The sequence below is a fragment of the Artemia franciscana genome, chromosome 8, assembly GCF_032884065.1.
Source record: "Artemia franciscana chromosome 8, ASM3288406v1, whole genome shotgun sequence".
NCBI classification, from domain to species: Eukaryota; Metazoa; Arthropoda; class Branchiopoda; order Anostraca; family Artemiidae; genus Artemia; species Artemia franciscana.
The window spans coordinates 11,831,649-11,845,696 of record NC_088870.1 but is presented as its reverse complement, the minus strand read 5'-3'; the positions used below and the strand labels follow the sequence as shown (position 1 = coordinate 11,845,696).

Sequence of the window (14,048 nt, the reverse complement as noted above, 5' to 3'; positions counted from 1 at the left end):
ATAAATATAAAAAATATAAATATAAATATAATATAAATTAGCAATCAACAAAGCACCGAGACACAAATGACGACCGGGACACAGGGAGTATAAATGACGACCAGGACATAAGTAAAAAAAAAAACTAAATAAATGGTAAAAACTACAAAAAAACTAAAAACTAATAAAAAAACTAAAAAATCTAAAAATCTAAATAAACTAAAAAAGAAAAAAAAGAAAAAAGGAAAAAAATAAAGGAGAAAAACAAAACTAAAAAACGAATGTATATACAGACCGGGACACCGGGATACAAATGACGACCGGGACACAGGGAATATAAATGACGACCGGGACACAGGGACACAACTACAATGGGGACGCCGGGGGGCACAGGGGGATATAAATGACGACCGGGACACAAGGAATATAAATGACGCCCGGGACACTCAAAGAGAAATCACAGACTGGAACACCGGGACACAAATGACGACCGGGACACAGGGAATATAAATGACGACCGGGACACAGGGACATAACTACAAAGGGGACGCCGGGGTGCACAGGGGGATATATAAATGACGATGGCGACTCAGGGAATGGTCGATTAGCAATCACCATCAACAAAGCTCAAGGGCAATCATTAGAATCATGAGGTATAGATCTGAATACGGATTGTTTTCCCACAGACAATGGGACAGCAAAGAATGTTGTATATTCGCAAGTTTTACGTAGTTAAAAACATATATATATATATATATATATATATATATATATATATATATATCTATATTCACAGGTGGGACATAGGGACACAACTACAATGGCGCGTAACTAATATGGCGCGTAACGACTTACGCGCGCGGGGGGCTTGGGGGGGGTGCGAAGCTAGTATATATATATATATATATATATATATATATATATATATATATATATATATATATATATATATATATATATATATATATATATATATATATATATGTTTGAATCTTATATAGTTGGAATGAGTATAATAAGCCAATTCTTTTGATACATTTATTGACATAAAAATTCTGTTTTGTGGAGTTTTGGTTACTATTGAGTCGCTTCTCTCCTTACTTATAGTTCGTTACCACGAGCTGTTTTATATGATTAATATAAATCACTGCGCTAGGGGAAAGGTACTGGAATCGTACTAATGCACAGCGACTAGCATTCTCACCTTTACTTTACTCTACATAATAACAGGATATCAGAGAAAAATAGAGACAAAATGAATAAGATTAAATATCAATATAATAAAACAGAAAAGTGCACAAAATTACAAAAGAGTTGAAGGATAAAAGAAATATAAAGAAAAATAATACCAAAACTAGAGAAATTCATATAATTAAATCAATTTTGAACCTCTTTTTCTCAATATTGATATTCGTAACAAAAACTTATTATTTTGATGTATGCCTTTATAGCCTGAATCTAACTGAAGTAGCTTTTTTGCCGTCTTAATGCTCAATGGGAATGCATTCCGCACGCTAGGACCTAAGTGCTTTGACTAAAAAGCTTACCTTATTACTCATTTATAATTTGTAAGCGTATTTTTTTTCTTTTCTTGTGTAAAATTTTGATTCTCAGAATCTGATCAGAATGACCTGACTGATCTTAGCATGGCCTAAGGTACGAAAACGTTTTAGAAAGTACGTGTGACAAGCTAGTAAAAGATTAAAGGTTTATGGAAGCTTTAGTTTGCTGAAGTTTTATTTCTAGCAATAATATGGAGATATTATTATTCATCAAAAGAGGATGAAAGTGCTTTACTGAAGACTAAGCTTGGTTGAAGGTTTTAGAGAAAAAACTGTATAGTAAAATCTATTAAATTCACGATTGGTAAAGACGATCATCATGAAAGTATTGTTATGTATTCGTTCATTTTTGTTGGCTACTTAAGGGTTTTCTGCTCCCAATCATGTTTCGCTGCGTCGGCTTTGCGTTTTCAATAAAGTGTTTGTTTTTCGGAATTCTCCAAATATAATTCAGTATCAAGAGCCAGTTTGCTGAAGCATATTATTTCGAGGATATGCAGCATTAACTGCGAACCAGTATTCTTTGTTCGTTGTAGGTTTCAACCTCCGTGTTTGCTTATTTTCAGACTGACTCAGATTTTTCTTTTATTAATCTTACCCAAAACCAAGCAAAAACTAGTTCCTGAAACTAAAATCATTCGTGTATATAAATTGGTCCTATGACAAAGATACTTAATCCTCCTTCTGGGGTGGCGTTGAGAACGTCATCAGCCTTCTCTACGTGGGACGGTCTACAGCTAGGGCCTCTCCATCAAACAGCAAAATTCCAGCTTGATCCAAGAAAATCCCAAGACTTTTACTCTACCGAAATTTGGGTCTTCCTCTTAGACGCTTCCAGTCACTACTGGTTGGTTCAAAGTCGTACAGAATCCAAGCTGGAGTGGTAGGCAATCGCAAAAGATGTCCAAACCAGCGACGTGTCCACTCGGCTACAAGGTGTAACAAAGGTAACTGTAAAGTCTTACTTTGTAGGCCGTCGTTGCTGACAAAGTCTGTACCTTGGATTCCCTCGATTGTGCGAAACCATTTAGACTGAAAAGTGTTGACACGGTGCTGGACAGCTACAGATGTAGGCCAAGTTTCAGCTCTGTATAGCTGGATCAAATAGACTGACTGTCCAAGGATCTTTATTTTGGTGGCTCGTTTGATCATTGGCTTCTTCCGAACATGGCTCAGTCTACCGAAGATGGCAGAGGCCTTTGCCGTGGGGGCAGCAACTTCATGGTCGACGCAGCTATCCGATGATATGATAAAACCAAGATAAGTGAAGTGGCCGACACTTCGATTTGGTTTACGGCGACCAAGTAATTAGACATTTTCGTGTCAGACTTTGCCTACACTGCCAAAACTTTCGTCTTCTTCCAGTTTATGGATAGTCCTATCCTGGCAATTTCACCCAGAAGCGTTTTTAAAGCCAGGGGCCGTGATAGGTTTAACAACGCCCATAGTCGCTACTATTTCCTTCCTTAAATATTTTAGATCACTCAGAAATTCAACGGCGATTCCCTCAAGATACAGGTGTTATTAATTTCCTTTAAGATGCAGCTATTTGTTAAGTAATGGGGAATGTTTTCTGAAAGATACAAGTGCTTGTTACATAATAGGAAGTGTTTTTCTTTAGTTTTTATGTTTAAAAACCTACAAGGGCCAGGAAAAACCTTCAGGGGCCCCGCAAAATCATGTTTTCTTTAGATGCTACGTAATAAGACTTGTTAGAGTCGAGTAGTCAAGGTGCAAATGTACGCGTTACATAACAGTTTCTTTGACTATTCAAAGACCTAGGGATGTAGGGGGGGGACCTTTACCTTTAAGGGTCGCTAGTCAAGATGCGAACATATGCCTTACATAATAGCTTCTTTGATTGTTTAAAAACCCAGGGGTATAGAAGGAAAAAGCCCCCCGCCAAATTATGATTTCTTTAGTTCTTACATCATATGGAGAGTGTTTTCTTTAAGACATTTTCAAGATATTTCAAGATATTTTGAAGATATTTTTCTTCAAGATGTTACAAGACATTTCAAAATAGTTTTTAAAACATTTTCTTCGTGAAGGGTCAAGGTGTTTTTATGTTTCTTTACGACATTTTTCTTCAATGCGTTTTTCAAGACGTTTCGAGACTTTTTAAGATGTTTTCGAGAGATTTTTCTTCAAGACGTTTTTCTTCAAGATCTCTTTAGAACTTATGTAATAGGGAATGTTTACCTATACTAAGGATGGTATATTCTCGCGTAACTAGTTTCTTCAGGCCCCATGGAAGCCCCGCTTGTAACTGAGGAGGGTACACATGTAGGATGTAACGTGATGACAATGCACACGTGGGTTTTACGTAATGCTTTGAAAGATTTTTTCTTGAGGATTTCATTTTTCTTTCAAGGTGTTTTTTTTTCTCAGAGTACCTTTATTTTAAATTTTGTTGCCCCCTTTAAAAATTAAAAGAGATTTGCCCCCAATGAAACTGTGCGATAAACATATGGACCAAGAAGCAAATGTCTTTACTTTGGTTTGGGAATAGATTCAATGAAATATCCCGTTCTCTGCATAGAGAATCTCCTGCCCACTTTCTAGAACGTTCTAGACTTTCACCTTTCACCTGCCTGCTATACTTTTATTAATTTAGATCTTTTTTAGATCATTTTTAGATCATTTAGATCTTTTTTAGATCAATTTAGATCATTTTTAAAATCATATTTTGAACGGGCCTTAAGTATAACGTTTTATGCACCAAAAGTCATTACTTACAATAGCTATAATAAGAAAAAAATTTCAACTTCACAATGCGTTTTCTCACTAGCAAATGATACACGCTAACGAAGAAAAAAGAGATAATTTTCCTGTAAGGGTTAAGATAGGTTAAGTTATGAACCAGTGAGATGTTACCACTTGTATAGATTTAGACAGTATAATCATTTCCTATCTTAACCATTATACAAAGCCGGACCAAGATTCAAGTGTCCCGGAGAACGTAGAAATACAAGCGACATTAGATTTTTTCTAGACAAGTTAGATTTCTCTTGAACGCGGAACTTGGCTTCACCTTTGTAACACTAAATTTTAAAGAATCTATCTTTCAATTAATGTGTTCCAATATAAATATAAAATTGATAATAAGTAGTGTAGTGTTATTATTAGATATATTTGAAAATTGTAAGTGGGTTTCAAAGTCTCGAGCTGGTTTCAAAGGCATTTTGAGAAAGTTTCTGCCAAAATACGTATTTCAGGGTAATATACACTGAATTGTTGATGGACAAATATTACTAGTTATTCAGAGCTACTCAGAGTTTTATTCACCAATAAATACAAAATTAAAACGCAATACTCTTATTTCCCCTTGAAAGGCTCCATGGCCAGGGATACAAGGGGGATACAAACAAACAATATAAGCAACAACCAAAACACGAGAACAATAGCCAAATTGTTCTGGTCATGTTCTGGCCAAACTGTACTGTACATAAATGATACACAGTAGTTTTACATACCATTGGTTTCAGATATTTCATTGCGTAAATGATAACGTATTGCAGATCCATTCTGGAACAAGAAATCTAAAAGACACGCTTTCTTTGTGTACACGCAAGTTTTAATAATAAAAAAAAACATTAGAAAATCGTTAAACCGCAGAAAAAATCAATTAAAACACAACAAACGGAAAAACAAAACATGAAAATGCTAATGTAGGATGAAATGTAAGCAAAAACGGTGTGAATTGAAGAAAGGCGGGGAACCTAGCAATAAATTCAAGGGAGAGAGAGAGGGTTGTTATTAGAGGTAAATTTACGATTTGTTATGAGATATTTCTGAGAAATTTTAATGAAAATGTCTCGTTTCTTTGAGCCAAGACAATCCGTTCATGGTGGACGAACTCACATTTGATTAATGTCTTTCTTGGTATTTTGCTAAATCTTGTTAGAGGTAAATTTACTCCATATTAATAGATATTGCTGAGAGCTTGTAATGAAAATGCCCTGTTTCTCTGTCTGGGGGTTAAATTTCAGTCCCACTTCATCGCAAACTCTGGATGTCACAAGGAGCCGTCTAGCGCCCTAATCATTCCCAAGATATGCTTCAGATATTTCCAAGATGAAAAATCATGTTTTAAATCCGTCGGTTTTTGTTTTCTCAAGCCACCCCCTCTTGGTACACCGTGTCAATTTCTTCCACCGTGGCAGACTATTATTGGCCTGAAGTATCCATGTGACACTCAATGTCTGGCACATACCACCATCTGGCGCGCATTATCACACATGATATTTTCCGGGCGTTTTCCTGCTTTTTCCTGATTTTGTTTACGATAGAATCGTTCGCTTGAACTTAGAGGAAAATCGTTTAAACTCTTGATGACTCAAAGCACTTGACACCAAAGTGGCATAATACATCCCCCCCTCCGATGACATCTCCTGGCGTGAACACAGAGAGATAAACACAGAGGGGAACAAACAAACACTCAGACACGCACAGAGACAAGCATAAACACAGTCAGACAAACAGGCACAATGAGAGAGAGACAAAAACACACAAAGTCAGACACATAAACACAAAATGACAAACATATAGAAAGGCCGACACACACTCAGAAACACAAACAGAGACAAGCCAACACACATTCAGACACGCATGCAAGGTGAGAGAGAGAGACAAAACCACACACACAAACATACAGAGTCCAACGCACAAAGACAAACACAAAGACAGGCAGACATGCACTCTGACACGCAAAGAGAAACGAGCAAACACACAGTCAGACACACAGGCACGGAGAGGGAGAGAGGCAAATCCACAAAAAAACACACAGAATTAGACACACAAAGACAAACACAGCGATAGGCAAACACACACACACACACAGATAGGCAAACACACAGTCAGATACACGGGTACGATGAGAGAGGGACAAAAAAACACACACAAAGAATAATACACACAAAGACAGGCAAACGTACACTCAGACACAAACAGAGTTAGGCAAACTCACAGGCACGATGAGAGAGCCAGATATACAAACACACACAGGCAAACACAGAGATAGGCAATAACACACTCAGACACTCAAAGAGACGGGCAAACACATAGTCAGACACATAGCCACAGTGAGAGAGAGATGAAAATCGCACACACACACATAGCCAGACACACAATTACACGAAGAGAAACATTGAGACAGGTAAAAACAAACACAAACACACACAATGATAGGCAAACACACTGTCAGACACACAGGCACGACGAGAGAGATAAAACAAAAAAGCCAGAAACACACAGAGTCAGACACACAAACTCGAAGACAAACACAGAGACAGGCAAATACACACTAAGACACATAGAGAGACAGGCAAACACAAAGTCAAATACGCACACAGGATGAGAGAGACAAAAAACACACGAAAACACACAGTCAGACACACAAACACAGAGAGAGGCAAAATACACTGAGACACACACAGTAGAACACACAGGCACGGTGAGAGAGAGAGAGACAAAAAACAAACAAAAAACACACATATTAAGACACACAAACACGAAGACAAACACAGAGACAGGCAAACATACACTAAGACACATACTGAGACAGGCAAACACAAAGTCAAATACGTACACAGGATGAGAGAGACAAAAACACAAAGAAAACACATAGTCAGACACACGAATACAGAGAGAGGCAAAATATACTCAGACACACACAGTAGAACACACAGGCACGGTGAAAGAGAGACAAAAAACAAACAAAAACACATATATTCAGACACACGAACACAAAAAGACCAACACAGAGAAAGGCATACACAACTCAGACACATACACACAGAGACAAACAAACACGCAGTCAGGCAAACAGGCATGGTGAGAAAGAAACAGAAAAGACATGCAAACAAACAGTATCAGTCTGAGTGTGCTTACCTGTTTCTATGTATGTATTTTTGTGTTTGTGCGTCTGACTCTGTGTATTTATGTGTTTTGTGTCTCTCTCAACGTGCCTTTGTGTTTGACTATGTATTTGCCTGTATCTGTGTTTGTATTTGTGTGTTTGTGTGTCTAACCCAGTGTGTTTGTGTGTTTTTGTCTCTCTCTCATCGTGCCTGTGTATCTGATGGTGTGTCTGCCAGTCTGTGTGTGTGTCTGAGTTTGTTTTCGCTTGTCTCTGTGTTTGTCTTTGTGTTTTGTGTGACTGACTCGGTGTGTTTGAGTGTGTGTTTCATTGTCTCAGTCTCACCGTGCCTTTGTGTCTGAGTGTCTTTGCCTGTCTCTGGCTGTGTGTCTGAGCGTCTGTTCGCCTGTCTCTGTGTATGCCTTTCTATTTTTGTGTGTCTGACTATGTGTTTGTGTATACTTTCTGTTTCTCTATCATCGTGCCTGTTTTCTGACTTTGTGTTTACTTGTCTCTTTGTGTGTGTTATGAGTGTGTATTTGCCTGATTTTGTGGTCCCTCTCTCACTGTGACTATGTGCCTGACTATGCTTGTGTTTTTGGTATCTCTCTCTCACCGTGACTATACGTCTGACAATGTGTTGGCATGTCTCTGTGTGTGTCTGAGTGTGTATTTTTCTGTCTCTGTGTTTTTCCTTGTCTGTTTTTTGTCTAACACTGTGCGTTTGTGTTTGTAATTGGTCTCTGTCTCACAGTGCCTGTGTGTCTGACTGCGTGTTTGTCTCTCTCTGTGTGCGTCTGTGTGTATTTTTGCCTGTCTCTGTGTTTTTTTTCGTGTGTTTGTGTGGCTGATTCTGTGTGTTTCTGTGTGTTTTTTGTCTCTCTCTCACCGATACCGTGTGTTTTACTGTGTGTTTACCATTCTCTATGTGTGTCCGACTGTGTGTTTGCCTGCCTCTGTATTTGTATTTTTGCATTTGTTTGTCTGACTCTGTGTGTTTGTGAGTTTTTTTGTCTGTCTCTCCCCATTCCTGTGTGTCTGACTGTCTGTTTACCTGTCTCTGTGTGTGTCTGATGGTGTGTTTACTTCTCTCTGTGTTTGTCTTAGTGCGTTTTTGTGTCTGACTCTGTATGTTGGTGCATTTCTTTTGTCTCTCTCTCTCTCTTACAATGACTCTGTGTATGACTTTGTGTTTGCATGTCTCTGCGTGTGTCTGAGTGTGTTTGTTTGTCTCTGTGTTTGTCTTTGAGTGCTTTTGTGTCTGACTCTTTGTGTTTGTGTGTGTTTTGTCACTCTCTCACCTTGCCTTTGTGCCTGACTGTGTGTTTCCCTATGTCTTTGTGTATATGAGCGTGCTTTTGCTTGTCTCTATATTTGTGTGTCTTACTCTGTGTGTTTCCATTTGTTTTCTGTCTCTCTCACCGTACCGTTGTGGTCAACCATAGTGTGCCGCTTTGGTATGAATTTACATAATATACCATAACGGGGGTTCGAGAGAACACGAGCTGATGGATTTAAAACTTGATTTTTATCATGAAAATGTCTGAAGTATGCTTTAAGAATGATAAGGGTGCCAGAGGATGCCATTTGACATCCATACTTTGCCATGGTGGCGTGAATTGCCGTGGGGGTTGACTGCTAAAACATGAACCAATGGTTTTAAAGCATATTTTCATCATGAAAATATCTGAAAAATGCCTTTGAAAAAAAAAGGTGCCAAGGGATGTCGTGTGCCATCCATAGTTTGCCACGATGGCGTAAATTGTCATAGGGGGCATCACGTTCTACAGCTTAAAGTTAAGGTGGGAGGTGTTAAAAGAGTTTTTTCGACGGATAGGAACTGAAACATAACACCCAGTCAAAGAAACGGGGATTTTCCATTAGAAGCTCTCAAAAAATCTCTTATTGTGGCTTATATTTACCTCTAACGAGATTTTGCGAAATGCGAAGAAAAATACTATTCAGATGTGTGCTTGTCCACTAGGAATGCATAGTCACGACTCAAAGGAATGAGGAAATTCGATTAAAACCTCTCTGAAACCTCTCATAATATGGAATAGATTTATCTCTAATAACAACCCTTCCCTCCTCTTCTTTCTCTGGATTTGGTCGCTAGGGTCCCTGCCTTTTTATATATCAGGTTTTTCTGCTTATATTTCATCCTATGTCAGCTTTTTACTCGTTTTATTTTTCCGTTTGTTGAGTTTTAATTGCTTTTTTCCGTGATTTCATGATTTTACAATTGTTTTTATTAATAAGGCCTGTAGGTAAAAAACTTTTGTTTCTTTTAGATTTCTTGTTCCATGATTAATTTTCATTTCGTAATTATTTACGCAATTAAATATATATAACCAATGGTTTGTAACATCCACTCTATATAAATTATATACATTACAATCGTGCCTGAGTAATATTTGGCTACTAAGACCTTGTTGTGTTTAAAAGCTCAGCCAATATCCTCGTCCGTCCTCATCCATTATAAGTTCAGTTTATATCACCTGGAAAACCTACTTTGGCAGAAATTTTCTCAATGTGCCTTTGAAGCTAACTCAAAACTTCGAAACCTACTTGTAATTTCTAAAAATATCTAATGATAACATTAAATTACTAATTACTGATATATATATATATATATATATATATATATATATATATATATATATATATATTAAATTAATATAAAGTCAGACTCTTTAAAATTTAGTTACAAAGGTGAAGCCAAGTTTCGCGTTCAAGAGAAATCTGACTTGTCTACCTACAGAAAAACCTAATGTCGCTTAGGTTTCTAAGGAGCACTTGCATCTTGGCCCGGCTTTGTATAATGGTTGAGATAGGAAATGATTGTACTGTCTAAATGCATGTACAGTAGTGACATCTAACTGATTCAATACATGACTAAACCTGTCTAGGAAAAAGTCTCTTTTGTCTTCGATAGCATGTTCCAATTACTAGCCAAAAAACGTGTTGTGAAGTTGGCATTTTTTCTCTTATTATTACTATTGTAATTAATGAGACTTCTGCAGTATAAAGCGTAATACTTAAAGCCCATTTAAAATGTGATTTGCTAATATCTATCATTTAAATTAATAGCATTATAGCATGCAGCTGCACGTCAAATGTAACCAATTTCCAGCAATTGGTCTTGTCCCCCACATTTCGATTATTCTGGACATAGGAAACACGTGATGCATTTAATCGTTCTAGAAAGTGCGCAGGGAATTGTTTATTTTGTAGAGTTTATTCCTCGAATCAAAGTAACATCAATTGGTTCTTGGTCCAACTGTCTAGCGCACAGTTATATTTGTGGAAATCTCTTTTGATTTATAAATGGTACAAAAAATCTTTGGAATATAAAGGTAACCTGAGGAAAAAAAGCCTTGAAAGAAAGTGAGATCTTGAAAAAAAGCCTTGAAAGAAAAAAACGCCTTGAAATAAAATTGAAATCCGGAAGAAAAAATCTCTTAAGGTATTATGTAACACCCACGTGTGCATCGTCATTACGTAACATCCCACGTGTGTGCCCTTCTCAGTTGGAAACGGGTGTTCCCCACGGGACCAGAAGAACAATTTCGTGCGATAATTCTTCATATTTAGGTAAACATTCCCTATTACGTAAATACCGAAGAAATCTTGAAGAAAAACGTCTTGAAGAAAAATGTCTAAAACACGTCTTGGAATGTCTTGAAACGTCTTGAAGAATGTCTTAATGAAAAGTGTCTTATAAAAATATCTTTAAAAAGATATTGAAATGTCTTAAATCACGGCTTGACGAAAACATGTTGAAGAAAACACGCCCTATGATGTAACAACCACAAATCATGATTTGGTGGGGGATACCGAAGTTTTTCCCCTACCTCTCTAGGTTTTGAAACAATGAAAGAAACCATTGCGTAATGCATACGTTTTCACCTTGACTGAAGATATTGGAAGATTTGGGGATATATAGGATGAGGACGGACGAGGATATTGGCGGAACGTTTAAACGCACCGAGATTTTAGTAGCCAAATATTACTCAGGCAGGATTATAATGTATATAATTTATATAGAGTGGATGTTACAAACTATTGATCTTTGATTGGATGATAGAGATCGCTTGACATCAACTCCAACTAATCAAAAGTGTTTTCCACCGGCGTAAATTTATTAAAAGGGAAGGTGATATTTTACGCCTTTAGTCAGATTTACTGATAGCCAATGAATACCACTCTTTTATAAGTAATTAAATAAAAAAACAAGTTTTTTCAAATGAAAGTAAGGAGCGACATTAAAACTTAAAACGAACAGAAATTACTCCGTACTTGAAAGGGGCTTTTCCTCCTCAATGCCTCGCTCTTTATGCTAAAGTTTGACTCTTTCTCTTAACTCTACTTCTTAAAACAGTAAAACACTTTAGCGTAAAGAGCGGGGCGATGAGGAGGAATACTACAGTTCGTTACCACGAACTGTTTGAAACTAGAATTCTTTTCCGCAGCTGGTTCAAATTTGAAACAGATGGTCTCAAGCTTGATACATATCGTTCAGTTTTAGGATAGAAGGCCAAAATATAGATAATGGGGGTGGGGGGCTACGCAATTGAAGCTGGCGGGCCACTTTCTCTACCCTGATGCTAATTTTTGACGTAATACCTGCAATTGGTTTTTTTTGTCAAGACTACTCTGCCTTTTTTGACGAACAAGTAATTGTTGAAATGGGGATAAGTTGATTTCTTAGATAGTGAAAACAGATAAAAAACATGGATATTTCAACCACATGCACAGCGGTCATCATCAGCAGAAACATATACCTCGGTATATGTGGTCGAAATACCCAGACTTTTGTATCAGTTTTCACTGTCTAATAAAACGACTTATCCCCATTTGAGCGCTTATTTGTTCCTGTGTCAATATAGAAAATCGTTGTATCCTATTGTCTGGCTAAAAAGGGCAGAACACCCCCCATTTTTAAAGGAGAGGGCACTTACCTGTACATTGCGGTAACTAGCCAAAAAACAAATGTGCCAAAAAATAGTAAACTTTGTATTTAGCCTTGACAAGTTAAGGGAGTGGGTAAGACGAGTAAGGGAGACGAGTAAGTTAAAATTTTAGGGATTGGCGATTCCAAAAAAAGTTATTTTTCTGGGAATATTAAAGCAAAAGTCTACATCACAAAAATTGGGATGTCACGAGCAAGGTTGTATCCAATCCTTTTTTGTGTGTGGGGGAGGGGACCTTAATAAAGAAGTTTTATTAGGGAGGGCCACTGAATATTTTTTACAGTGGGTAGACTTAAGATTTTTCCAACCTGTATTTTTACGACCGACTTACGAGTAACGGATATATTTTTTATTCATTTATTTATTATTACAATTATTTTTTTAAGAGAAATAGCGTTTTTACGTTTATGTTGGGATCAAACTACGAATTGGGGAACTATTTTGGAAGGAGTTGGATTTAAAACTGATAACCTCCGTTTTTCGTGAAAACAAATCTTGTAAATTAATAAAAAGTTGCTATTACAATTGAAAGACCTTGCAGAATGTTATTTCCGAGTGAGCATGTTTTGCAAGGGGGAGTGACCAAGTTGCAGGTTAATTATTGGATATCATTTTAATGTTTAATCACTCTTTAAGAATACAAAACTGTCAAATCCGATATCACCTCCGACTTATTACCGTTTTGTATTGTGCAATTTAATTTTGATTGTATTTAATTTCATTTATCCAGCATATCCGATTCGTTTTGGTTGTATGTTTGGTTTACGAGTTAGAATCGTGACCGATCATCTGTTCGATAATAAGTTCTGATGTCATTTTTAAAACGCGATTCAAAAAATAACTTGTTTACACGCTTGAGATTCACTCATTGATTTAATTAGCATATTCATGATGTTTAGGTTTGGTTAAAGAAGTTAATTTTTTTTTGTTGTTCGAAGAGGTCGTTATCCCATTTAAAAGGTAGCAACTGGAACTGCAGGGTTTTCTTTTAAATTGAAATAATGCCAAATTTGAGTGTTGTTTTTCCACTTACATGTGCGTGTGTGGCTCATCTCATGTGTAATTTGCTTCTTATCTTTTTTTTTTTATAAGTTTCTGTTCTTAAAGGTTTGAGTATTCGTTAAAAAAGTTTTATAAATGTTTTTTTATCTTTTTATTTGTTTTTATTTGTGACACTTAAACAATTGAATTATTTTCATTTATTTTTGTACTTTATTTTTGTTTTCTCTTAACGTTTCTTAGAAAAAACTATTACATCATCGAGAACGTATCCAGTGGGGCTGACCCCTCCCCCTGAAATGTTTGTCTTTCTCAGAAAAACGTAACAAAATGAGCATAAACGAATTTTTTTAAAGTTTTTCTTTTATCTTGAACACATTTTGCGCTTGTTATTATGCATCTGCAAATAAGGAGCAGAAATTGGACGGGAGGAGGTGTAATTGCCCTTTATGCTTTGAAAATATCTTCATAATGATGTTTTTAATAAAAACATTCCACAAAGCCAAAATTGCCCCTCTCCTATAATTTAAGAATACTTTTTTTCTTCATTGCAAAAGAAATTGAAAAAGAATCCTGAAAAAAGCTGAAAAGGAAAGTTTTTTTGTGAATTGGCACACTTTTTCTTAGCATAATAAAAAGCCATATATAAGATATAATGATTTTAGAAAATGAAGA

The 14,048-nt window shown here is 36.6% G+C and overlaps 1 protein-coding gene across 1 annotated transcript; it reads right to left on the bottom strand.

Moving 5' to 3' along the window:
• Positions 1 to 2,342: 2,342 nt before the first annotated feature.
• On the bottom strand, positions 2,343 to 12,370 carry LOC136030610 (uncharacterized). The gene is made up of 2 exons (XM_065709678.1): positions 12,363 to 12,370; positions 2,343 to 2,775 (listed from the first exon to the last, which is right to left on the bottom strand). Exons 1-2 carry the CDS (start codon positions 12,368 to 12,370, stop codon positions 2,343 to 2,345), a joined length of 441 nt encoding a protein of 146 aa, XP_065565750.1.
• Positions 12,371 to 14,048: the final 1,678 nt, after the last annotated feature.